The sequence below is a fragment of the Arachis ipaensis genome, chromosome B2 (assembly GCF_059453495.1).
Source record: "Arachis ipaensis isolate K30076 ecotype BB chromosome B2, ASM5945349v1, whole genome shotgun sequence".
NCBI lineage: Eukaryota > Viridiplantae > Streptophyta > Magnoliopsida > Fabales > Fabaceae > Arachis > Arachis ipaensis.
Window position 1 is genome coordinate 162,737 of NC_142437.1, and position 26,134 is coordinate 188,870.

At 34.6% G+C, this 26,134-nt stretch overlaps 1 protein-coding gene and 2 pseudogenes across 2 annotated transcripts; 2 read left to right on the top strand and 1 right to left on the bottom strand.

The window, feature by feature from the left end:
- The first annotated feature begins 5,901 nt into the window (after positions 1 to 5,901).
- On the top strand, positions 5,902 to 16,107 carry LOC148572748 (uncharacterized; annotated as a pseudogene).
- Positions 16,108 to 17,470: 1,363 nt separating this feature from the next.
- On the bottom strand, positions 17,471 to 18,353 carry LOC107626634 (inositol transporter 1 pseudogene; annotated as a pseudogene).
- A 1,616-nt stretch (positions 18,354 to 19,969) lies between these two features.
- On the top strand, positions 19,970 to 23,692 carry LOC107626633 (uncharacterized). 2 transcript variants are annotated; one of them, XM_088505300.1, is made up of 7 exons: positions 19,970 to 20,249; positions 20,909 to 21,027; positions 21,118 to 21,462; positions 21,692 to 21,738; positions 22,114 to 22,176; positions 22,303 to 22,435; positions 23,590 to 23,692. In XM_088505300.1, exons 2-7 carry the CDS (start codon positions 20,949 to 20,951, stop codon positions 23,604 to 23,606), a joined length of 684 nt encoding a protein of 227 aa, XP_088361426.1. In that variant the 5' UTR covers positions 19,970 to 20,249; positions 20,909 to 20,948; the 3' UTR covers positions 23,607 to 23,692. The 2 variants fall into 2 exon arrangements, with proteins under 2 accessions (XP_088361426.1, XP_088361428.1); XM_088505302.1 differs by having other exon boundaries at positions 20,919 to 21,027.
- Positions 23,693 to 26,134: the final 2,442 nt, after the last annotated feature.

Here is a 26,134-nt window from a genome sequence, read left to right on the forward strand (position 1 = left end):
AGAGGCTTTCGATTGCTTTTCCTTCGGAATATCCTTCTTCGATTCCTCAGTTTGGTGGTTTTGAATACTCTAGCAATACTGGTAGTGTTTTGTTTTCTCTTTCGATTTAACTCATTTCATATCTGAATTAAAGTTTCTTAAATTGAATTAAAAAAAAATGGAAATGTGTGTTACGAAACATACTATTGTTCTATGCCCCTTAAAATGTTTGACTTCCTTCAATTTTGAACGATTTTACTATAGATATTATAGTTCTTATACATTTTGGCATAGATTGTAATTTATACCTGTTAGTTTACTTCTTTGTTGATAGGGAGAACATGATTTTTTGGTGATGAGAATCTTCATTTTAAGGACTTTTTATGTTCTCTATCTTCTCTGTGCACTTTGATTAATTGTATTTTGTAACATCCTTAGTTGGCTTGTTTAGGTCACTTATGCAGGACTTGATGCGACATAAAATTGGGGTAGCTGTGTAGGAGCAGCATTAATATAGCACTTCCATTCTTATTTCCATCATGTGCTGAAGCATCCATGAATTGATTTGAATGAGAAATGTTGCTATTCATTTAGGATCGTTTCATGTACAGATGGAAGAGAACTTACCTCTATTACTAGTTTCTTTGCATACGCTGCTAAATCTATTATGACTAACTTAATCAGGTTGCAAATAACAACTAATTAGTGATTACAATGTATTGTGATAATATGAATTGATTGAATATTTGTTACATAGGTTTTTGAGGAGCCATGTGAAGCTCAGACTCTCACAAGTCAAGAAGGTCTTCAGACTCCTAATGTCTGTATTTTCTCCTTTTATTTTTTACCATCTGTTTTTTATGGATGACTTTATGAACTCTAGTATTCATTGCTGAGGCTATTTTTGAAACAGCTGTGATTGATTTGGCTTTGTTACCTTTTGCAGGTGAGTAGTCAGCGCTTGTCTGTTGGGATGACACCCAAGACCCTTAGGCTGCCGAAACCTGGCGAGATGCTTCTCTGTCTATGGATCACCTCTTGGTGTTTATAAGGAAAATAACATGGAAGCTATATATGGTATAAAGCAAATGTTCTAATTGAAACTATTGCTATATCTTGTTCATTTTTCTAGGGTTTTCTAGGGTTATTCAAGGATTTCCACAGTTTTTTAGGGTTTTCTAGGGTTATCTAGGATTTTCTAGGGTTATCTAAGGTTTTATAGGTCTTTTTAGGGTTTTATTAGGTTTTTTCTAGGGTTTTATAGGCTTTTATAGGTTTTTATAGGTTATCTAGGGTTTTATAGGTTTTTTCTAGGGTTATTCAAGGATTTCTAGAGTTTTTTGGGTTTTTTAGGGTTATTTATGATTTTCTAGGGTTATCTAAGGTTTTATAGGCCTTTTTAGGGTTTTCTTAGGTTTTTTCTAGGGTTTTATAAGTTTTTCTTCGGTTTTCTAGTGTATTTAGGATTTTCTAGAATTTTTATGATTTTTAAGGTTTTTTAAGATTTTTCTAGGATTTTCTAGATTTTTCCATGGCTTTCTATTATTTTCTAGGTTTTTCTAGTATTTTTCTAGGATTTTCTAGGTTTTTTTTCTAAGATTTTCTAGGGTTTTCTAGGAATTTTAGGGGTTTTTAGGGTTTTCTAGGGTGATCTAAGGTTTTCTAGGATTTTTAGGGGTTTTTAGGGTTTTCTAAATTTTTTTAAGGTTTTCTAGGGTTACCTAGAATTTTCTAGGGTTTTTTAGGATTTTTCAGAGTTATCTAGGTTTTCTATGATTTTTTAGGGTTTTCTACGATTTTTATAGGGTTTTCTAGGGTTATCTAAGGTTTTCTAGAATTTTCTAAGGTTATCTAGGATTTTCTAGGGTTTTTAAGATTTTTTATGGTTTTTAGGGTTTTTAGGGTTTTTCTAGGGATTTCTAGAATTTTCATGGATTTTTTAGGGTCTTTAGGATTCTTAAGGTTTTTAGGGTTTTGTAGAGTTTTTCTAGGAGTTTTTAGGGTTTTCTAGGATTTTTCTAGGATTTTTAGGGTTATTTTAGGGTTTTCTAGAGTTTTCTAGGTTTTTTCTAAGGTTATCTAGGGTTTTCTAAGGTTTTTTAGGATTTTCTAGGGTTATCTAGGGTTTTTCTAGAATTTTTTTAGTGTTATCTAGGGTTTTCTGGGATTTTCTTGGGTTTTCTAGGATCTTCTAGGATTTTCTAGGATTTTTAGGTTTTTCTAGGGTTATCTAGGGTTTTTTAGAGTTTTTTAGGATTTTTCTAGGGTTTTTTAGGGTTTCTAAGGTTTTCTAGGATTGTCTTGGTTTTTCTAGGGTTTTCTACGATTTTCTAGGGTTTTTAGTTTTTTTAGGGTTTTTTTTATGGTTTTTAGGATTTTTTAGGATTTTTCTAGGGTTTTCTAGATATTTTTAGGGTTTTCTAGGATTTTTCTATTGCTTTCTAGGGTTTTTCTAGGGTTTTCTAGGGTTTTCTAAAGTTTTCTAGGGTTATCTAGGGTTTTCTAGGATTTTGTAGGGTTTTGTAGGATTTTTCTAGGATTTTGTAGAATTTTTTAGGATTATCTAGGGTTTTCTAGAATTTTTAGGGTTTTTCTTAGATTTTCTCGGGTTTTTTAGGGTTTGTTAGGATATTTCAGTTTTTTTAAGATTTTCTAGAGTTTTGTAGGGTTATCTAGGGTTTTCCTGAATTTTTTAGGATTTTTCAGGATTTTTTTGGGTTTTCTAGGTTTAATTTTAGTATATTAAAGGAAAAATTTCCAAGGCGTAGAGCGAAGAAAATGGTCAAACAATCAACTCAATTGAAGGCACTTAAAACCGAAACGCAGCAACCTTAATTCAAGGAGCTTGAAATCGAAGGTACAGCAAAATCAAATAACAAATTTCTTGATCAGCATAAAGTTTTCACTATTTATTTTCATTAAAACTCTATCTGTGTGTTTGTGGCAGTGGAGCGTCAAATCAGTGCAATTAGGGTGTGTCGTGATGTTGACATCGAGCGATTGTTGATGGAACTTCGTTTGGTTCGAATGTGTTTCAGTGAGGAACAGCTCTGGAAGCCAATGCTACAGGTCTTCGAAGAAACCTTACCAAATCTCTCAATTGTGAAAGATGAAGTGAACGGGAAATTCGATGTGAAGTGAAAAGAGAGAGGGAGCAGAGTGTCCACGACCTGTGGTGGTGTAGGAAGAAATTTGCACGCTTCTCTGTTCCAGAGGCTTTCGATAGCTTTTACTTCGAAATATTCTTCTTCGATTCCTCAGTTTGGTGGTTTTGAAAACTCTAGCAATACTGGTAGTGTTTTGTTTTCTCTTTCGATTTAACTCATTTCATATCTGAATTAAAGTTTCTTAAATTGAATTAAAAAAAATGAAAATGTGTGATACGAAACATACTATTGTTCTATGCCCCTTAAATTGTTTGACTTCCTTCAATTTTAAACGATTTTACTATAGATATTATAGTTCTTATACATTTTGGCATAGATTATAGTTTATACTTGTTAGTTTACTTCTTTGTTGACAGGGAGAACATGATTTCTTGGTGATCATTTTAAGGACTTTGTATGTTCTCTATCTTCTCTGTGCACTTTGATTAATTGTATTTTGTAACATCCTTAGCTGGCTTGTTTGGGTCACTTACGCAAGACTTGATGCGACATAAAATTGGGGTAGCTGTGTAGGAGCAGCATTAATATAACACTTCCATTCTCATTTCCATCATATGCTGAAGCATCCATGAATTGATTTGAATGAGAAATGTTGTTATTCATTTAGGATCGTTTCATGTACAGATGGAAGAGAACTTACCTCTATTACTTGTTTCTTTGCATACGTTGCTAAATCTATTATGACTAACTTAATCTGCTTGCAAATAACAACTAATTAGTAATTGCAATGTATTGTGATAATATGAATTGATCGAATATTTGTTACATAGGTTTTTGAGGAGCCATGTGAAGCTCAGACTCTCACAAGTCAAGAAGGTCTTTAGACTCCCAATGTCTGTATTTTCTCCTTTTATTTTTTACCTTCTGTTTTTTATGGATGACTTTATGAACTCTAGTATTCATTGTTGAGGCTATTTTTTAAACAGCTGTGATAGATTTGGCGTTGTTACCTTTTGCAGGTGAGTAGTCAGCACTTGTCTGTTGGGATGACACCCAAGACCTTTAGGCTGCCGAAACCTGGCGAGACGCTTCTCTGTCTATGGATCATCTCTTGGTGTTTACAAGGAAAATAACATGGAAGCTATATATGGTATAAAGCATATGTTCTAATTGAAACTATTGCTATATCTTGTTCATTTTTCTAGGGTTTTCTAGGGTTATCCAAGGTTTTCCAGAGTTTTTTAGGGTTTTCTAGGGTTATCTAGGATTTTCTAGGGATATCTAAGATTTTCTAGGGCTTTTTAGGGTTTTCTTAGGTTTTTTCTAGGGTTTTATAGGTTTTTCTTAGGTTTTCTAGCGTATTTAGGGTTTTCTAGCATTTTTATCGTTTTTAGGATTTTTTAAGATTTTTTTAGGATTTTCTAGATTTTTCTAGGGCTTTCTATTGTTTTCTAGGTTTTTCTAGTGTTTTTCTAGGATTTTCTAGAATTTTCTAGAGTTTTTCTAAGATTTTCTAGGGTTTTCTAGGAATTTTAGGGGTTTTTAGGGTTTTCTAGGATTTTTAGGATTTTTTAAGGTTTTCTAGGGTGATCTAGGATTTTCTAGGGTTTTTAGGGGTTTTTAGGGTTTTCTAAATTTTTTTAGGGTTTTCTAGGGTTACCTAGAATTTTCTAGGGTTTTTTAGAATTTTTCAGGGTTATCTGGGTTTTCTAGGATTTTTTAGGATTTTCTAGGATTTTTATAGGGTTTTCTAGGGTTATCTAAGGTTTTCTAGAATTTTCTAAGGTTATCTAGGATTTTCTAGGGGTCTTTCTAGGGTTTTCTTTGGTTTTCTAGGGTTACCTAGGGTTTTCTAGGTTTTTTCTAGAATTTTCTAGGGTTTTTAAGATTTTTTATGGTTTTTAGGATTTTTCTAGGGGTTTCTAGAATTTTTATGGATTTTTTAGGGTTTTTAGGGTTTTTAGGATTCTTAGGGTCTTTAGGGTTTTGTAAAGTTTTTCTAGGAGTTTTTAGGGTTTTCTAGGATTTTTTTAGGATTTTTTTGGGTTATTCTAGGGATTTCTAGAGTTTTTTAGGTTTTTTTTAGGGTTTTCTAAGGATATCTAGGATTTTCTAGGGTTTTCTAAGGTTTTTTAGGATTTTCTAGGGTTATCTAGGGTTTTTCTAGGATTTTTCTAGTATTATCTAGAGTTTTCTAGGATTTTCTTGGGTTTTCTAGGATCTTCTAGGATTTTCTAGGATTTTAAGGTTTTTCTAGGGTTATCTAGGATTTTCTAGAGTTTTTTAGGATTTTTCTAGGGTTTTCTAAGGTTTCTAAGGTTTTCTAGAATTGTCTAGGTTTTTCTAGGGTTTTCTACGATTTTCGAGGGTTTTTAGTTTTTTAGGGTATTTTTTTAGGGTTTTTTAGGATTTTTCTAGGATTTTCTAGATATTTCTAGGGTTTTCTAAGATTTTTCTATTGTTTTCTAAGATTTTTCTAGGGTTTTCTGGAAATTTTCTAAAGTTTTCTAGGGTTATCAAGGGTTTTCTAGGGTTTTGTAGGGTTTTCTAGGATTTTTCTAGGATTTTGTAGAATTTTTTAGGATTATCTAGGATTTTCTAGAGTTTTTCGGGTTTTTCTTAGATTTTCTCGGGTTTTTTAGGGTTTGTTAGGATACTTCGGTTTTTTTAGGATTTTCTAGAGTTTTCTAGGGTTTTCCTGGATTTTTTAGAATTTTACAGGATTTTTTAGGGTTTTCTAGGGGTTAATTTTAGTATATTAAAGTCAAAATTTCCAACGCGTAGAACGAAGAAAGTGGGCAAATAATCAACTCAATTGAAGGAACTTAAAACCGAAACGCATCAACCTCAATTCAAGGAGCTTGAAATCGAAGGTACAGCAAAATCAAATAACAAATTTCTTGATCAGCATAAAGTTTTCACTATTTATTTTCATTAAAACTCTATCTGTGTGTTTGTGGCAGTGGAGCGTCAAATTAGTGCAATTAGGGTGGTTCGTGATGTTGACATCGAGCGATTGTTGATGGAACTTCGTTTGGTTCGGTCGTGTTTCAGTGAGGAACTGCTCCGGAAGCCAATGCTGCAGGTCCTCGAAGAAACCTTACCGAATCTCTCAATTGTGAAAGATGAAGGGAATGGGAAATTCGATGTGAAGTGGAAAGAGAGAAGGAGCAAAATGTCCACGACCTGTGGTGGTGTAGGAAGAAATTTGCTCGCTTTTCTGTTCCAGAGGCTTTCGATTGCTTTTCCTTCGGAATGTCCTTCTTCGGTTCCTCATTTTGGTGGTTTTGAATACTCTAGCAATACTGGTAGTGTTTTGTTTTCTCTTTCGATTTAACTCATTTCATATCTGAATTAAAGTTTCTTAAATTGAATTAAAAAAAATGAAAATGTGTGATACGAAACATACTATTGTTCTATGCCCCTTAAATTGTTTGACTTCCTTCAATTTTAAACGATTTTACTATAGATATTATAGTTCTTATACATTTTGGCATAGATTATAGTTTATACTTGTTAGTTTACTTCTTTGTTGACAGGGAGAACATGATTTCTTGGTGATCATTTTAAGGACTTTGTATGTTCTCTATCTTCTCTGTGCACTTTGATTAATTGTATTTTGTAACATCCTTAGCTGGCTTGTTTGGGTCACTTACGCAAGACTTGATGCGACATAAAATTGGGGTAGCTGTGTAGGAGCAGCATTAATATAACACTTCCATTCTCATTTCCATCATATGCTGAAGCATCCATGAATTGATTTGAATGAGAAATGTTGTTATTCATTTAGGATCGTTTCATGTACAGATGGAAGAGAACTTACCTCTATTACTTGTTTCTTTGCATACGTTGCTAAATCTATTATGACTAACTTAATCTGCTTGCAAATAACAACTAATTAGTAATTGCAATGTATTGTGATAATATGAATTGATCGAATATTTGTTACATAGGTTTTTGAGGAGCCATGTGAAGCTCAAACTCTCACAAGTCAAGAAGGTCTTTAGACTCCCAATGTCTGTATTTTCTCCTTTTATTTTTTACCTTCTGTTTTTTATAGATGACTTTATGAACTCTAGTATTCATTGTTGAGGCTATTTTTTAAATAGCTGTGATAGATTTGGCGTTGTTACCTTTTGCAGGTGAGTAGTCAGCACTTGTCTGTTGGGATGACACCCAAGACCTTTAGGCTGCCGAAACCTGGCGAGACGCTTCTCTGTCCATGGATCATCTCTTGGTGTTTATAAGGAAAATAACATGGAAGCTATATATGGTATAAAGCATATGTTCTAATTGAAACTATTGCTATATCTTGTTCATTTTTCTAGGGTTTTCTAGGGTTATCCAAGGTTTTCCAGAGTTTTTTAGGGTTTTCTAGGGTTATCTAGGATTTTCTAGGGTTATCTAAGATTTTCTAGGGCTTTTTAGGGTTTTCTTAGGTTTTTTCTAGGGTTTTATAGGTTTTTCTTAGCTTTTCTAGCGTATTTAGGGTTTTCTAGCATTTTTATCGTTTTTAGGGTTTTTTAAGATTTTTTTAGGATTTTCTAGATTTTTCTAGGGCTTTCTATTGTTTTCTAGGTTTTTCTAGTGTTTTTCTAGGATTTTCTAGAATTTTCTAGGGTTTTTCTAAGATTTTCTAGGAATTTTAGGGGTTTTTAGGGTTTTCTAGGATTTTTAGGATTTTTTAAGGTTTTCTAGGGTGATCTAGGTTTTTCTAGGGTTTTTAGGGGTTTTTAGGGTTTTCTAATTTTTTTTAGGGTTTTCTAGGGTTACCTAGAATTTTCTAGGGTTTTTTAGAATTTTTCAGGGTTATCTGGGTTTTCTAGGATTTTTTAGGATTTTCTAGGATTTTTATAGGGTTTTCTAGGGTTATCTAAGGTTTTCTAGAATTTTCTAAGGTTATCTAGGATTTTCTAGGGGTCTTTCTAGGGTTTTCTTTGGTTTTCTAGGGTTACCTAGGGTTTTCTAGGTTTTTTCTAGGATTTTCTAGGGTTTTTAAGATTTTTTATGGTTTTTAGGATTTTTCTAGGGGTTTCTAGAATTTTTATGGATTTTTTTAGGGTTTTTAGGGTTTTTAGGATTCTTAGGGTCTTTAGGGTTTTGTAAAGTTTTTCTAGGAGTTTTTAGGGTTTTCTAGGATTTTTTAAGGATTTTTTTGGGTTATTCTAGGGATTTCTAGAGTTTTTTAGGTTTTTTTAGGGTTTTCTAAGGATATCTAGGATTTTCTAGGGTTTTCTAAGGTTTTTTAGGATTTTCTAGGGTTTTTCTAGGATTTTTCTAGTATTATCTAGAGTTTTCTAGGATTTTCTTGGGTTTTCTAGGATCTTCTAGGATTTTCTAGGATTTTTAGGTTTTTCTAGGGTTATCTAGGATTTTCTAGAGTTTTTTAGGATTTTTCTAGGGTTTTCTAGGGTTTCTAAGGTTTTCTAGGATTGTCTAGGTTTTTCTAGGGTTTTCTACGATTTTCGAGGGTTTTTAGTTTTTTAGGGTATTTTTTTATGGTTTTTAGGGTTTTTTAGGATTTTTCTAGGATTTTCTAGATATTTCTAGGGTTTTCTAAGATTTTTCTATTGTTTTCTAGGATTTTTCTAGGGTTTTCTGGAAATTTTCTAAATTTTTCTAGGGTTATCAAGGGTTTTCTAGGGTTTTGTAGGGTTTTCTAGGATTTTCTAGGATTTTGTAGAATTTTTTAGGATTTTCTAGAGTTTTTCGGGTTTTTCTTAGATTTTCTCGGGTTTTTTAGGGTTTGTTAGGATACTTCGGTTTTTTTTAGGATTTTCTAGAGTTTTCTAGGGTTTTCCTGTATTTTTTAGAATTTTACAGGATTTTTTAGGGTTTTCTAGGGGTTAATTTTAGTATATTAAAGTCAAAATTTCCAACGCGTAGAACGAAGAAAGTGGGCAAATAATCAACTCAATTGAAGGAACTTAAAACCGAAACGCATCAACCTCAATTCAAGGAGCTTGAAATCGAAGGTACAGCAAAATCAAATAACAAATTTCTTGATCAGCATAAAGTTTTCACTATTTATTTTCATTAAAACTCTATCTGTGTGTTTGTGGCAGTGGAGCGTCAAATTAGTGCAATTAGGGTGGTTCGTGATGTTGACATCGAGCGATTGTTGATGGAACTTCGTTTGGTTCGGTCGTGTTTCAGTGAGGAACTGCTCCGGAAGCCAATGCTGCAGGTCCTCGAAGAAACCTTACCGAATCTCTCAATTGTGAAAGATGAAGGGAATGGGAAATTCGATGTGAAGTGGAAAGAGAGAAGGAGCAAAATGTCCACGACCTGTGGTGGTGTAGGAAGAAATTTGCACGCTTTTCTGTTCCAGAGGCTTTCGATTGCTTTTCCTTCGGAATGTCCTTCTTCGGTTCCTCATTTTGGTGGTTTTGAATACTCTAGCAATACTGGTAGTGTTTTGTTTTCTCTTTTGATTTAACTCATTTCATATCTGAATTAAAGTTTCTTAAATTGAATAAAAAAAATGGAAATGTGTGATACGAAACATACTATTGTTCTATGCCCCTTAAATTGTTTGACTTCCTTCAATTTTAAACGATTTTACTATAGATATTATAGTTCTTATACATTTCGGCATAGATTATAGTTTATACTTGTTAGTTTACTTCTTTGTTGACAGGGAGAACATGATTTCTTGGTGATGAAAATCTTTATTTTAAAGACTTTGTATGTTCTCTATCTTCTCTGTGCACTTTAATTAATTGTATTTTGCAACATCCTTAGCTGGCTTGTTTGGGTCACTTACGCAGGACTTGGTGCGACATAAAATTGGGGTAGCTGTGTAGGAGCAGCATTAATATAGCACTTCTATTCTCATTTCCATCATGTGTTGAAGCATCCATGAATTGATTTGAATGAGAAATGTTGTTATTCATTTAGGATCGTTTCATGTACAGATGGAAGAGAACTTACCTCTATTACTTGTTTCTTTGCATACGTTGCTAAATCTATTATGACTAACTTAATCTGCTTGCAAATAACAACTAATTAGTAATTTTAATGTATTGTGATAATATGAATTGATTGAATATTTGTTACATAGATTTTTGAGGAGCCATGTGAAGCTCAGACTCTCACAAGTCAAGAAGGTCTTCAGACTCCCATTGTCTGTATTTTCTCCTTTTATTTTTTACCTTTTATTTTTTATGGATGACTTTATGAACTCTAGTATTCATTGTTGAGGCTATTTTTTAAACAGCTGTGATTGATTTGGCTTTGTTACCTTTTGCAGGTGAGTAGTCAGCACTTGTCTGTTGGGATGACACCCAAGACCTTTAGGCTACCGAAACCTGGCGAGACGCTTCTCTGTCCATGGATCACCTCCTGGTGTTTACAAGGAAAATAACATGGAAGCTATATATGGTATAAAGCAAAGGTTCTAATTGAAACTATTGCTATATCTTGTTCATTTTTCTAGGGTTTTCTAGGGTTATCTAAAGTTTTCCAAAGTTTTTTAGGATTTTCTAGGGTTTTCTATGGTTATCTTGGATTTTCTAGGGTTATCTAAGGTTTTATAAGGCTTTTTAGGGTTTTCTAGGATTTTCTAGGTTTTTCTTGGGTTTTCTAGCGTATTTAGGGTTTTCTAGCGTTTTTATGGTTTTTAGGGTTTTTTAAGATTTTTCTAGGATTTTCTATATGTTTTTAGGGTTTTCTAGTGTTTTCTACGATTTTTAGGATTTTCTAGAATTTTTAGGGGGTTTTTAGGGGTTTCTAGGATTTTTAGGATTTTTTAGGGTTTTCTAGGGTGATCTAGGGTTTTCTAGGATTTTTAGAAGTTTCTAGGGATTTCTAGATTTTTTTAGGGTTTTCTATGTTACCTAGAATTTTCTAGGACTGTTTAGGATTTTTCAGGGTTATCTAGGGTTTTCTAGGATTTTTTAGGGTTTTGTAGGTTTTTCTAGGATTTTTTAGGGTTTTCTAAGGTTTTCTAAAATTTTCTAAGGTTATCTAGGATTTTCTAGGATTTTTCTAGAGTTTTCTTTGATTTTCTAGGGTTATATAGTGTTTTCTAGGTTTTTCTAGGATTTTCTAGGATTTTTAGGATTTTTTATGATTTTTAGGATTTTTAGGGTTTTCTAGAATTTTCTTGGATTTTTTAGGGGTTTATAGGGTTTTCTAGATTTTTCTAGGGTTATCTAGGATTTTAAGGATTTTCTAGAGTTTTTCTAGGAGTTTTTAGGGTTTTCTAGGATTTTTCTAGAATTTTTAGAGTGATTTTAGGGTTTTCTAGAGTTTTCTAGGTTTTTTCTAGAATTTTCTAAGGTTATCTAGGGTTTTCTAGGGTTTTCTAGAGTTTTTTAGGATCTTCTAGGGTTATCTAGTGTTTTTCTAGTGTTATCTAGGATTTTCTCGGATTTTCTAGGGTTTTCAAGGATCTTCTAGAATTTTCTAGAATTTTTAAGTTTTTCTAGGGTTATCTAGGGTTTTCTAGGGTTTTTTAGGATTTTTCTAGGGTTTTCTATTATTTTCTAGGGTTTTTAGTTTTTTTTAGGTTTTTTATGGTTTTTAGGGTTTTTTTAGGATTTTTCTAGGGTTTTCTAGATTTTTCTAGGATTTTCTAGGGTTTTTCTTTTGTTTTCTAGGGTTTTTCTAGGATTTTCTAGGGTTTTTTTTAAGTTTTCTAGGGTTATCTAAGGTTTTCTAGGGTTTTGTAGGGTTTTCTAGGATTCTTCTTGGATTTTCTAGATTTTTTTAGGATTATCTAGGATTTTCTAGAGTTTTTAGGGTTTTTTTTGGATTTTCTAGAGTTTTTTAGGGTTTGTTAGGATACTTCGGTTTTTTTTAGGATTTTCTAGGGTTTTTAGGATTTTTTAGGGTATTCTAGGGTTCTTTAGTGTTTTTTAGAATTCTCTAGGATTTTCTAGGTTTTTTCTAATTTTTTTAGTGTTATCTAGAGTTTTCTAGGATTTTCTAGGATTTTCTAAGTTTTTTAGGATTTTTATAGGGTTTTTTAGTGTTTACTAGGTTTTTTCTAGGGTTTTCTAGGGCTTTAGGGTTTTCTAAGGTTTTTTTATGGTTTTTAAGATTTTCAGGATTTTTTTAGATTTTCTAGGATTTTTCTATTGTTTTCCAGGGTTTTTCTAGGGGTTTCTAGTGTTTTCTAGTGTTTTTCTAAAGTTTTCTAGGATTTTTTTTTGTATTTTCTAGGGTTTTTCAGGATATTTTAAGATTTTCTAAGATTTTTTTAGCATTTTTTAGAATTTTTCTAGGATTTTGCACCAAGTGAGAGGTCCTTGGTTTAATACCCACCTATAACATATTTTTATAACATATACATATATAAGATGTAAGTTAGTCACACTCAATCTCTCATCCTCTAATTTATCATATTTTGACATAGTTTATTGTTAAAGTATTCAAACTATTTTAAATTATTCCAATTTAGCCACTTAAATTTTATTGTTTAAATTTTAAATATTTAATTTTTAATCATATTTTTAATTTTATCTTTAAATATAAAAAAAATATTGTTAAACTAATGAACTATTAACAAAAATGAAAAATCTAAAGATTTCAAATTAATACATGAGTGACAAACCCCCCAAAAAATACCCCAACGACTATGACATCCCATTTTCTCTTTGTTTACCCAACAATACCCACTACTTTTAAATCCCCAATCTTCTTCTTCCACAGCCCCTCAGTCTCCCACTCTGTCATAGACCATAACGGCAGCCACTTCTTTCTTCAGCATCCCTCCGATCTCTTCATTGTACATTGTTGCTATTGCTGTTGAGGCTGCAACCTTTGAGCTCGATGCCGATCTGCTCTCTACTATGTACTCTCTTTCCAACTTTTTACTTTCTCTACGCACACCGCCGTTGTTCTATCCACTAGCAGTCTCGGCCGCCGCCTGCAAACTCTGCTGCCAGCACTACAACGAATGTCTCCTTCCGTCAGAAAATTAGGTATGCGTTCTCTTTCTTCATCTTCTATTTGTTGTCATTTCTCATTTTGGAACCTAAATTTGTGTCTCTTATTTTATTTTATCTAAATATTTGTTTTTTTCTCTTCCTCTATGAATTGAATTTATTTATTTTTAAACTATGGTATTTTATATGATTGTTTTGTGTTATTTTCTGGAATGATAGAACTTTGGCACTAGAATTTGCTTAATGGAATGGATATTGATGGCGTGTTTCTTCTTCTATTTTTTTGTGCATCTCTTAATTTTTGATTAATTGATTATTGAATATTGATGAGTTGATCAGTTAAGAATATGGATTAGTTGGATTTTTAAATTTCTTTGTTCATCTATCTTTTTTATTAGGTTAGTTGTGGGTTGTCTTTTTATAAGATAAAAATACAGTGTAATTAAACTTTATTCAATTCAGTGAGAGCTTTTTAATATTTGTGATGTGTTCTTTCGAAATAGAGGCTTAATTTGCTTGTGTATGATTAAACCTTGCTGCTTTATAAAAGAATGAACTAGTTAACATTTTGGGGCCTTAATTTGCTTGTCATTTGAATTTAATTAAAGACAAATGGAAGAATGAAGGCCTTAGTTTGCTTCGGTTTGCCTTACCATTTAGGTTCACTAATCCATCTTCATTAAATACAATGTAATAAGTGTCTTGCATATGATTGTTTGCGATTCTCAATTTATCTTTTATTCATGTAATGAGACTCCTTTATGGCTATGCAATTGATGACTGCTTGTTAAACTAACCATATTCTTGTCTTTTATTATTGTCTATGTTAATTTGTTAATTGAAATATATCAGATCACACAGAATATTATTATTCATTGAAAAAGTTAAGAAGTTGAAGAAACACAATCTCTGGGATAACTTTTGTCCCATTTTAGATTAAAAAAAAATAATAGTTTACAATCAAAAGATGTCAAGAAAGAAAATGGGTTAAGCAAAAAAAGAGAAAGAAATAAAAAAAGAAAGAAAGAAGAAAGAAAAGTTGAGATATGCATTGATATAAAGGGCATCTAAAAACATATTGTGATGACTAAAAGATATCTCTATATATGTATCATGTTGCTAAATGCTACAAAGGGAATGGACATATAACCTAAGATGGAGGAAAAATAATGAAGGATGTTGTGAGGAAATATTGAGTGATTGCTTTGGGAGATGACAAAAAGCTATCCACCTGCTGTATTTTTGGTCTATTAAGTAATAATGTAGATTAAAATGACGATAGGTGAAAACTTTTAACATGGATGTCGCAAATTATATTATGTAGGATATTTGTGTCTTTATTTGTGGTCTATTGTAGACATAGTTATCAAACTCGGCTTGACTCCGGTCACCTGGCCGAGCCACTCGTTGAACCGATTGTGCAACAAACCCGGTCGAATCCCGGTTCGACTCGACGGGTTTTTGTGAAACCCAGTAACCCGACTAGTTAATTTAACCCGGTCTGGCATCATTTCATAACCCCCTCCTCCCCTTTCCCTTTCGATGAAACCATATGCCCAAATGCCAAATCTGATACTCTTGACTCTGAGAGTCTGAGTAGAACCCCCCAACCTAGCTAGTCTCTGTGCTCTCTCCATCTCTAGCTCGGCAGTCAGAACCCAGTACTCAATAGTCCATCTCTCGTCTCTCCCCTCACCTCGACAGTCGTCACTTTCAGTCTCTCACGGCCTCACCTCGTCGCTTTCTCAGTCTCTCACCTCGTCCACTCACCTTGGTCGTCGTCACGATCCCATGCCCCTGCGCTCGCTTCGCTGGCGACAGAAGCAAATGGAACCGCATCTGGTCCCTCGGGTGGTGGTAGTGGTCATCTTCTTGCTTTTCACGGTCTCTGTCTCACACCTGGTCTTGATCTCTCCCTTCCCTACGCTCTTCATCGCCGGTAACAGAGGCAACAGATCCTGGTGGGCTGGTCTTCGTTGTCGTCTTCTTGCTTTGAGCCTTGCCGTCAGATTCCTTCGTGCAACCCGATTTGGTGAGTTCCCCCTGTTCTTTCTGTTTCAATTTTGTTGCTGCATCACTGCACTTTGATTTTGTTGCCAAAATAATTTGTTGCTGAAAGTTGAACGTGATGCTAAAATTTGTTACTGATTATCATGAACCTTGAATTTGTTAGTGAGTTTTCCCTGTTTTTTCTGTTTCAATTTTCTTGTTTTTTTGTTGCTATCTGAAAGTTATCATAGTTATCATAGCTGAATTTGTTGCTAGAACTCTAGAAGTAGAATTTGTTTTCAGCTGTAAGTTGAATTTGATGCTGAACCTATCATAAATGTGGTTGTTGCTGGAAGTAGAATTTGTTACTGGATAATTGACTTGAGTTGAATTTGTTACTGAACTTTCTTGTTGTGTTGCTTAAAAAATGCTAAATCTTTTGTTGTTGTATGTTAAGCAATGTTTTGAAAATTAGACCGAACTGGCCGGTCGAACCAGTTCATCAGACAACCGGCAAAAAAAAGATCCGATCCAGAGTGTAAAACCATTCAATCCAAAACCGTTAGTAAATCGCTTAATCGGCCGGTAATCAGCCGGTTGGACTGGACCGGGAACCGACCGGTTCTTTTAAACGCTATCGTTTTGAGCCTTTTTTTTTAAAAGGAAACCAACGCGTAAACGCTCACCCTCACCCACCCCCTTCCCCCAAGCGAAATTCAGAATTGAAAAGCAAAGCTTGCAAGTTCAAAAAATAGGGTTCTGGGTCCTGCCGCGCCGTCCGTTGTTCTCGGCGCCTCCGCGGCCTCTTCCTTTTTCCTGTTTCGAACCCAGCCACTCTCTCGGCACATCGTCTGGTTGAGGGTTAGAGCTGCTTGCCGTCTATTCGTCGGCGTCGTCTCCCCGGTCGCCGTCGTCTGTTCGTCGCTCTACTCTTCGTCGGAGGTTAGTGGCACTGCTTTCAGGCTTACAGGGTTTTTCACTTCTTCGGTTCTTGCTTTTATGCTCTGTTTAGTGATTTACTGATTCTAAATGTGGATTGAAATTAAATGGTTGATTTTGTGTTGTTAAAATAGATTTTTTACTCTGCTGCTGCTCTTTTTAATTTCCGAGAAAGTGGTGAAGTGGAGAAGAAGGAATAACAGTGGTCGTCGCCTGGTGGCCGTCCTGCTCGCCGTCGTCTACTCGCTGTCGCGCTCAACTGCTCAGATCGAAGGTCGGTGCACATTGCTATTGCTTGTTCTTCTTTTTTTATGCTCTGTTCAGAAGTGAGAACGAAGGGTTTAGGGTTTTACTACTGTTAATGCTATTGTTGAATGATTAACTCTGCTGTTATTGCTGTGCTGTACTCTGTTTGGTTTTTTTTCTATGCTGTATTGAAATAATTATACTGAAACTTTGATAATTCTTTGTTAATTATATTAAAATTTTGATCAATCTGCTGTCTGCTGAAAATGTTACTAATCTTTGTTAAAATTGTGGTGAGGTGTGAGCTTTTATTTGTTCAATGTAATCACTTTATTAAAATGATACTAAAGCATGAGCTTTTATATGAATGATTGAGTCTTCTCTATTGTATTGAACTGAATTTATTTATTAAATTTTTTAGTTAAATTCTGCCAAGTTGTATCTTGTTTTGAACTGATTAAAATGAATGATGGAATTTTTATTGTTGAATTTTTGTTGTTAAATCTTGTTTCCATTGAAAAAAAGAAACTAAAAGGAGTAGAAAGCTTCCACAAACTATAGAATATTAAGTTAATTCCCACAAAAAAACATATGCAAATGTCATGAGTTATGCAAAAATAGCATAAACAACTTACATGAATTCCATGTATTGAAGTTTATTAATGATCATGTTTCACAGCAATAGTATAAGCAAATATCAATGCTTCTACAAATTATTAACTGTTAATATCTATTTTTGTACAATTGTTCTCTCTGTTTTAGATGTTGAGTATTGCTAATTTTCAAAATATCAGTGCTCAACCTCTGCATATTTGGTCTATGTTCACTTATCTTTTCAATCATTTGGTTGCCAAAGAAATGAAGAATCAAGGAGTTTTAATCAAGGTTAAAAAAACCGGACCGGTCATCAAACCGCTCTAGTCACTGGTTCACTGGTTTAACCGGTGATTCAACCGAAAAAACCGTTTTATAATAGAATAATAAATAAATTATAAATACACATCCAAAAAAATAATTATAGTCTAATATAAATCTTAAAATATCTTCAAAATTTAAAACACTACATAAAATATTTCATCAGTCACTGATTCTCAGAAGTTGAGATTGAGTATTTCCCTTCATATATAACAACTCATGAACTGAATTGAATGCTTCAATACTACTACTGATATTGAATGTTGACTCGAACAATATTCAAAACGAATGGAATAAGTAACATGAATACATTACAACATATAACAAATTGACTGCTAATGCATTGTGCAAAAAAGGTTGCATGCATTCTAATCAGAGTAGAACTAGGATCCATTTGCATACTTAAGATTGAAGAAGGCTCTGAGTGCGAGGATTCTTACCCCAAGCTCTATCCTTCCATAAAATCTCCACTTCATCAAACGTCAACCCTTTGGTTTCAGGAACAAAAACAAGCACAAACAGAAACACAAGCACAGCTATGCCTGCAATGATCAAGAAAGTAGGACCAATTCCTGCACCTTGAGCAACTGATAGAAATGACTCTGCTACAATCAAATTGGAAACCCAATTGACAGTTGCAGACATGCCGCCGTAAATTCCTCGATATTGTTCGGGATATATCTCTGAGTTTACTGTCCAAGGCACAGTCCCCATCCCCGGTGAGAAGAATGCAATATACAGGGCCAATCCTAGAACCGCAAGCCATCCATACAAAGCATTTTCAGATGATTGCTTGAAAAATGAAATGGATAGGATGATCAGTGATACTATTACTCCTGCTAAGCTATAGAGGGACAGTTTTCTTTGCCCTGCGTGGTCGATAAGGTAAATGCCAAGAATGGTGCCGCAAGCATTCAAGCCACAACTATGAGGGATAGAAGAAGAGCTAACTCATTAGAGCGGAAGCCAGCCATTTGCACAATCGTTGGGCTGTAGTACATTACTGTGTTAATGCCTGTAAACTGATGAAAAGCCTGCACAATCAACCATCATATGCTTGGTAAAGAATAACTAGTTTATTTGAGAAACACTCAGGAGCCATTCAAGTATTCAACACAACACCTTATCTGCCTACAACATTCAGCCATTCAACACAATACAATTCTGCCTACAGCATTCACCCATTCAACTTTTTTTTAAATAGAGTAAATATCCACTTTCCAGCCTTGACAAAACACCGAAACAGAGTAACAAAGCAAAACACAAAAACATGAATGTATGAAACAGAACATTATGCGAAGACGAAGATTATGAAGACGAAGTAAGAGGCCAGCGAAGACGACGCGTTCTGGAATCAGAACCATACATTCTAACATAGAAGATGAAACAGAGAAGATGAAAGTATGAAACAGAGGAGTCACTCACCTGGGTGCTGACGAAGCGAAGACCAGCGAAGACGAAGCAAAAGGTCAGCGAAGACGAAGCAAGAGACTAGGCGACCGCGGTGGCGCTGACGACCTGAGAACCCCGGCAACGGCGGTGGCTACTGGGCTGGGATTTAGGAATGCTTCAGAGCTAGGGTTCACGAGACGAGACTGAGACGAATGAATGTGGGATGGAGGGCTGCCGGTGTTGACTGTTGAGGACCGCGCGATGAGAGGGCTACTGCTTGCTGGTGTTGAGAAGATGAAGACGATGGAGATGGAGGGCTACTGGGCAGGGAACCAGGCGACGATGGAGGGTTACTGGGGCTGAGGTCCAGGCGATGGCGGTGGCGCTGACGACCTGTGACCGCGGGGACGAAGGATGGCGACAGGGGGGCTATGGTTCAGGGCGGCTAGGGTTATCCATTGGAGATGATTCAGATGAATCATGAATGAATGGGGTCGGGGGAAGAAAGGGGGGGTGGGGTGCTCCGGGTGCTCCACGAGCGAGTCGGGTTGGGTTCATTTTTTTATTTTTTTAAAAATCATAAAACGGCATCGTTTAGCGTAACCGGCCGGTCACCGGTTCGGTCCAATCGGCCGGTTTTTGGCCGGTTCACCGGTTCTTGAGCGGTTCTTCTGTGCACAGTTTTCAGATGAGGACCGGACCGTTTGCAGCGCCGGTTCGTGGTTAAACCGGTCGAATCGGCCGGTCCGGTCCATTTTTCAGAACCTTGGTTTTAATTTTTATTTGTTTTTTTAATGAGCTTCAAGTCAATAAAATTATTGAATGTGACCTCTATGATGTATTGCACATAAGATGAGGAAAATGTTGATCAAGCTCCAAATTTGTCCTATGAAGATATAGATGTCGATTTTAAGATCACTTGGACTTGATTATCGATTATGTTATCTTTTGCTTGCTCTTGTTTATTTAAATAGAGAAAGTATTTTGTACTAGAAACTAGTTTATTATCTCTTTTTACATTATTAGTTGTCAAAAATTAACATTTGATTATTATTAATATGTTTGTAAAGACTTGCATTTTAAGTTTTAGTATGTAATTTTAATTTCATTTATATAATTTTATATTTTTTAAATTATGACCGGGTCAACCAGGTGAATCAGTAACTCACTAGTTGAACCAGTGACCCGGTGAACCGGTCATATGACCGGGTGAATTATCGGTTCGGTTCTGATAACCATAGTTGTAAAAACCGGTGAACTGGACCCATAACCAGTCCGGACGAGTGGTATGACCGGATAAGGAAGGGAACCGTTGAGAACCGGGTTGAACCGGCTGGTTTTGCTGAAAACCGGAAAACCGGCGGTTTCTGATTAACCGACCGGTTCGAAAACGTTTTTTTTTATTCCTTTTCCAAAACGACGTCGTTTTGGTTTATTTTAAAAAAAAAAGAAAAAAAAAAAGAAAGGTCCTCGTAATTACGGACCCCAGCCCCAAACCCCACCCCCAGTTCCACTTTTCCCCTCCCCCCAACCCTAATGTGCGAACTGCTAACCCTCTCCGCCTCACCTCATTCTACGTCACTCACCCAGCCACCGCCGCCAGCCGCCCGCCGTCGTCCTCTTCGTCTCACCGCCGGTCAGAACTCTGAAGTCTGAAGGAACCAACGAAGTAGGAACAGGACAGAGACAGACCCGCGGCTGTCTCTCATCGCCGTCGCCGCACCGTCGCCCTCGCCGTTGCTGCGCCGTCGATCTCGCCGTTGCCTCGCTCTTCTGCTCTGTCAAACAGGTTAGCTCCAGTTCTCCTCTGTAGCCTGTTCTGCACTTCTTGCTGTTACAGTGTTATGCATATTTATGCTTGTTGAAATTTCTGGGATGAATATGCTTGTTGAAACTTGAAAGCTTGAATCTGTTATGAATAATGTTAATCTATTATTGTTCTGTTATGATTTATGAATATGCTTGTCTTGCTGAATAGGGAATTTAACTGTTTAAGATTGCTTGTTGACTAATGCTTGTCTAGGATGAATATGCTTGTGCTGTGAATTTAACTATTTAAGATTGCTGTGAATTTAACTATTTAAGCCTTTAAGGTTGCTGTCTTGCTGAATAGGGAATACTGGAATAGGAATTAAGGCAACTAACAATATGTATTTTGAATGTTTATCTTTGTATTAGTTATATTTAGACTTTGAAACTTGGTTGTTTTTAAAATGTTGGTGAAGAACTAACAATATGTATTTTGAATTTATTAAGTTTATGACTATTTTTAGTATTTTATATTTTTTATTTATGTGAAACCGGTTTTATTGGTTCAACCAGTGGTTTATCGGTTGAACCAATAAACCAGTGAACCAGTAACCTGACCGGTTCGATCATCGGTTCGGTTTTTACAACTATGCTGATAACTATGATTGTAGCCATTTTTTCTTACTATATTATTTTTAGTATATTAAAGGCAAAATTTCCAAGGCGTATATCGAAGAAAATGGTCAAACAGTCAACTCAATTGAAGGAACTTAAAACCCAAACGCAGAAACCTCAATTCAAGGAGCTTGAAATCGAAGGTACAGCAAGATCAAATAACAAATTTCTTGATCAGCATAAAGTTTTCACTATTTATTTTCATTAAAACTCTACCTGTGTGTTTGTGGCAGTGGAGCGTCAAATCAGTGCAATTAGGGTGGTTCGTGATGTTGACATCGAGCGATTGTTGATGGAACTTCGTTTGGTTCGGTCGTGTTTCAGTGAGGAACAGCTCCGGAAGCCAATGCTGCAGGTCTTCGAAGAAACCTTACCGAATCTCTCAATTGTGAAAGATGAAGGGAATGGGAAATTCGATGTGAAGTGGAAAGAGAGAGGGAGCAAAATGTCCACGACCTGTGGTGGTGTAGGAAGAGATTTGCACGCTTCTCTGTTCCAGAGGCTTTCGATTGCTTTTCCTTCGGAATGTCCTTCTTCGGTTCCTCAGTTTGGTGGTTTTGAATACTCTAGCAATACTGGTAATGTTTAGTTTTCTCTTTCGATTTAACTCATTTCATATCTGAATTAAAGTTTCTTAAATTGAATTAAAAAATGGAAATGTGTGATACGAAACATACTATTGTTCTATGCCCCTTAAATTGTTTGGCTTCCTTCAATTTTGAACGATTTTACTATAGATATTATAGTTCTTATACATTTTGGCATAGATTGTAGTTGATACCTATTAGTTTACTTCTTTGTTGGCAGGGAGAACAGGATTTCTTGGTGATAAAAATCTTCATTTTAAGGACTTTGTATGTTCTCTATCTTCTCTATGCACTTTGATTAATTGTATTTTGTAACATCCTAGCTGGCTTGTTTGGGTCACTTACGCAGGACTTGATGCGACATAAAATTGGGGTAGCTGTGTAAGAGCAGCATTAATATAGCACTTCCATTCTCATTTCCATCATGTGCTGAAACATCCATGAATTGATTTGAATGAGAAATGTTGCTATTCATTTAGGATTGTTTCATGTACAGATGGAAGAGAACTTACCTCTATTACTAGTTTCTTTGCATATGCTGCTAAATCTATTATGACTAACTTAAACAGCTTGCAAATAACAACTAATTAGTGATTGCAATGTATTGTGATAATATGAATTGATTGAATGTCTGTTACATAGGTTTTTGAGGAGCCATGTGAAGCTCAGACTCTCACAAGTCAAGAAGGTCTTCAGACTCCCAATGTCTGTATTTTCTCCCTTTATTTTTTACCTTATATTTTTTATGGATGACTTTATGAACTCTAGTATTCATTGTTGAGGCTATTTTTTAAACAGCTGTGATTGATTTGGCTTTATTGCCTTTTGCAGGTGAGTAGTCAGCGCTTGTCTGTTGGGATGACACCCAAAACCCTTAGGCTGCCGAAACCTGGCGAGATGCTTCTCTCTGTCCATGGATCACCTCTTGGTGTTTACAAGGAAAATAACATGGAAGCTATATATGGTATGAAGCAAATGTTCTATTTGAAACTAATGCTATATCTTGTTCATTTAGTTTCTTGTTGCATTAAGAGAAGGCGACAACTCTTTTTGTTTAACATCTGCATACTTTCCCAAACATAAACTTCCAAGATGGTACTCGAAAGTTTATGCCGCTAATAAAAATAACCTGGAAAGATAACAAATAAGCTCCAAGAGATTTAAAAAGTGAGAAAACTAACTGGATATTAGTTATATTTTTTCATAAAATACTTTAGATATTAGATTTCGATGCGATTTTTTGTAAGTATTATTAGAAAAATGAGACTTTGTCATAGTTAAAATTTGGTGATTTGTCAAGGAATTTTTTCAATGTGTTTTGTGAATGATTGAATTTAAAATAAAATGCACAAGTTGTTTGCTAAATACAAAATTCCTTTATCATTTATGTAAAAAAAAATATGATATTTTTGTTAATTTTGTCATGTTTTTAAATCTTTTGAGACTTCTTTGTCATTCATAGAAATCTTATTTGGTTATTTTTCATAGCGATATGAGTTTTTTGGTGCAATTTCGGTAGTTTACCTTGTTCCTAATAGCATGTGAGCTATTTTTAGCTCAATTTGTTAGTTACTTTATAAGCTAAGCTCTTGAGCCGGTGAGCTACTGAGCTTGAGCTAAAAATTTGAGCTCATTTATTAAATGAGTCAAACTTAACTTTGCTATGTTCCATGAGCAGGGTTGTATATTCATTTATCGGTTCACATAGATATGTAGATGCCTGAGACCTTGGCATAATATCACCTATATCATTGTATATTATCAACAATAATATATAATATCTCAATTATTTGCATAATGTGTCTTGTAGATTAAATATGTTGAAAATAAGTATGTACTTATAGCCAAAAGCTTAATTAATATCTAAGGGTTAATGTTTAAAATAGTCTTTGAAATTTTACTCGTGCATCAAGATTCCATAATAAGATTAAGCTCGATAATAAATTAGTCAAACCATGAGTTGAGCTAAATATTATCAAGCTGAGTTTGAGCATTGTCAATTTTGGGGTTGACTTTGCGTAATTTCAACCCTTGATTTTGTTTTTGTTCTTTCACACTGAATGAAAATCCTGGAATCTTCCAGAATACTCTAGTTATGATATCTATTATTATCTGCAGAGTCAGAAGAAGGTTAAATGCCTGCTAAAGCTATTATGCGCACTAACAGTACCATTCTCTTCATCTCCTTAGAGGATGGCCATGTAAATTTGGTGTCCCCTAGTTCATCATTTTTCATTTAATGTTCTACAGTTTTAGATGAATGCCATTGACTAATTAGATCAAAGAAATGCAAGTATTGGTTTTCAGTTGCTAGACCATTCTACAAAGTTGCTTATACCCTATAGTTTCAAATTCAGTGTTGGTTTATACTTGGGGAAGCATAATTGTTAGATTATTACATAGTTACATTGAGGTTCAGTTATTTAGTTAGTAATGAGAATTATTCTCCTAAATATGTTGTTAGGATTGGTTTCATTCTGTTAAGAGTAGTACAAACTACTTAAAATGAGTATGTAAGTGATAGCTATGATTGATTGTATCGGTCAACCTCATTTTAAATTTATGCTTAGATTTTTCTCCCAGCCTACTCAATGTCTCAGCCTCCATGCCTACTCAATTTGTCTGAGCCTCCATGCATTCCATTGGCTATTGACATTTGTTAACCCTTCGTGTTATAAATTTTAATAATTTGAATTGTGTATTCTCTTTGCTAATAGATGTTTTATATTGTTATGAAAACCATCATGTAATATTTAATTTGAAAGTAATAGCAGAAGCAATAGAATAATAGCAAGCGGCATACAATCCCATAAAAAAAGAAAAGAAAAAGGTAGACTTAAGTTGATTGTGCAATAAATCTTTCTCCTTTTTCACCCTATCGACGTTTGCAATGTAGCATTTGGATTAAATACATTTGAGATTTTTCGTTTGCACCGGAAAAGTTTTTGAGATTTTAAATACATTATAAATATCTTTAAGATTAAAAAAATTGTATTTTTATCATTTCAACAAATATTTATCGTCAAAACTAAAGTAACGTTGTTTTGTCTAATTCAAGTTATTCAAGATATGATGTGTAACTCGACAGAGAGGGGATAGGAACCATGTGGTGCAATTTTTTTAATCTTAGAGATTTTTATAGTGCAATTAAAATTTTGGTGATTTTTTTTTATGCAAGCAGCCAATTTTACTGACTACTTTAGAGTTTAATAGAGTTTACGTCGTAATATTTTTTCTTATGTTGCAAATAGTTGGTGTTTTTTTATCTTGAAGCAGTTGGTGTTTAATCCATGGCCTGACTATTGGCATACTTTTTGCTCAAAGATAAAGTCTCTGTATTATATTTAGTGGGAAGTATATAAAAATAAGTTATATGTCAGGATCCTGTTTAGTTGAAGATAAATATAGAAATTGAAATAAACAAAATTACTAAAATATCTTTACTAATAAAAAAAATTAAAATTAGAATAAAATTTTCATTCGGTTATCCCACACATTGAAAACAAAAGAAACAAAGAAGAGAGAGCAGAGACAACAAAAAGATAGAGAAAAAAGGAAGGAAAAAGAAAAAAGAGGGGAGGGAGAGACGACGCCAATGGTAGGGGTGTTCGTGCAGTTTGGATCAGTTTTGAGTCAAACATTCACTTGATTCGAATACTAATTTTACTTGCGGTGTGGTTTGGATGGAATTAGATTTTGCGGTTTTGTAAATAACAAAATTAAATATAATAAGTTTCAACATCAAATTTTAAATAACCAACAACAACATAACGAATCTCAATAGTATAACGAAAAATCAACAATAACATAATAGAAATAAAATTTATAAGTTGGTAAAAATAAATAAATAATTTTTTTTAATTCATAAAATATTCATTAAATAATAATAAGGTAAATACCAAATCGGTATCCAAAAAATTCTGGTGCTGATAAAATGGTACCTGACTTTTGTTATTGACAAAATGGTCTCTAGAAGATTTTAAAATTTGACAAGCGTGTCTCCGAACTCGCCGGAGCAAATCTCCTATAAGTACAATGTTGACGTGGCCACCATATTTTAGTGACCTGGAAAATAACTCCCAAACCCTAATCCTTCCCACACTCCTCGCTCCCCCCTCCCAATCGCAGCCCCCCTTCCTTCTCCTTCCCCATCGCAGCCCCCCCTCAGGAAGACTAGCAGACTAGCTGCATCCTCAAGGGAGACACCAGGTGGAAGGGAGGACTGCGATGGGAAGGGAGAAGGAGGGGTGAGTGTCCGTTGGGGAGGAAGGGATTAGGGGTTTGGGGGTGGTTTGTCAGATCACCAAAATACAGTGGCTACGTTAGCATTATGCTTGCTGAAGATTTGCTCCGGTAAGCTTGGGGACATGCTTGTCAAATTTTAAAATCTCTTAGGGACCATTTTGTCAATAACAAAAATCAGATACCATCTTGTCAGCGCTAGAATCTTTCAGGTACCGATTTAGTATTTACCTCAATAATAATAATACATGAATAAGATAAAAATGTATAACAAATTGAACATATTACACGTAAATTTTTAAATATAATAATAAAAAGTTATATTATATCACATTGTGTGGTTTGGATTGGATTGAATTAGTTTTAAGAGGTAGATTTAGAATCCGATTCAATCCATGCGGTTTGCCAAGAATAATATCCA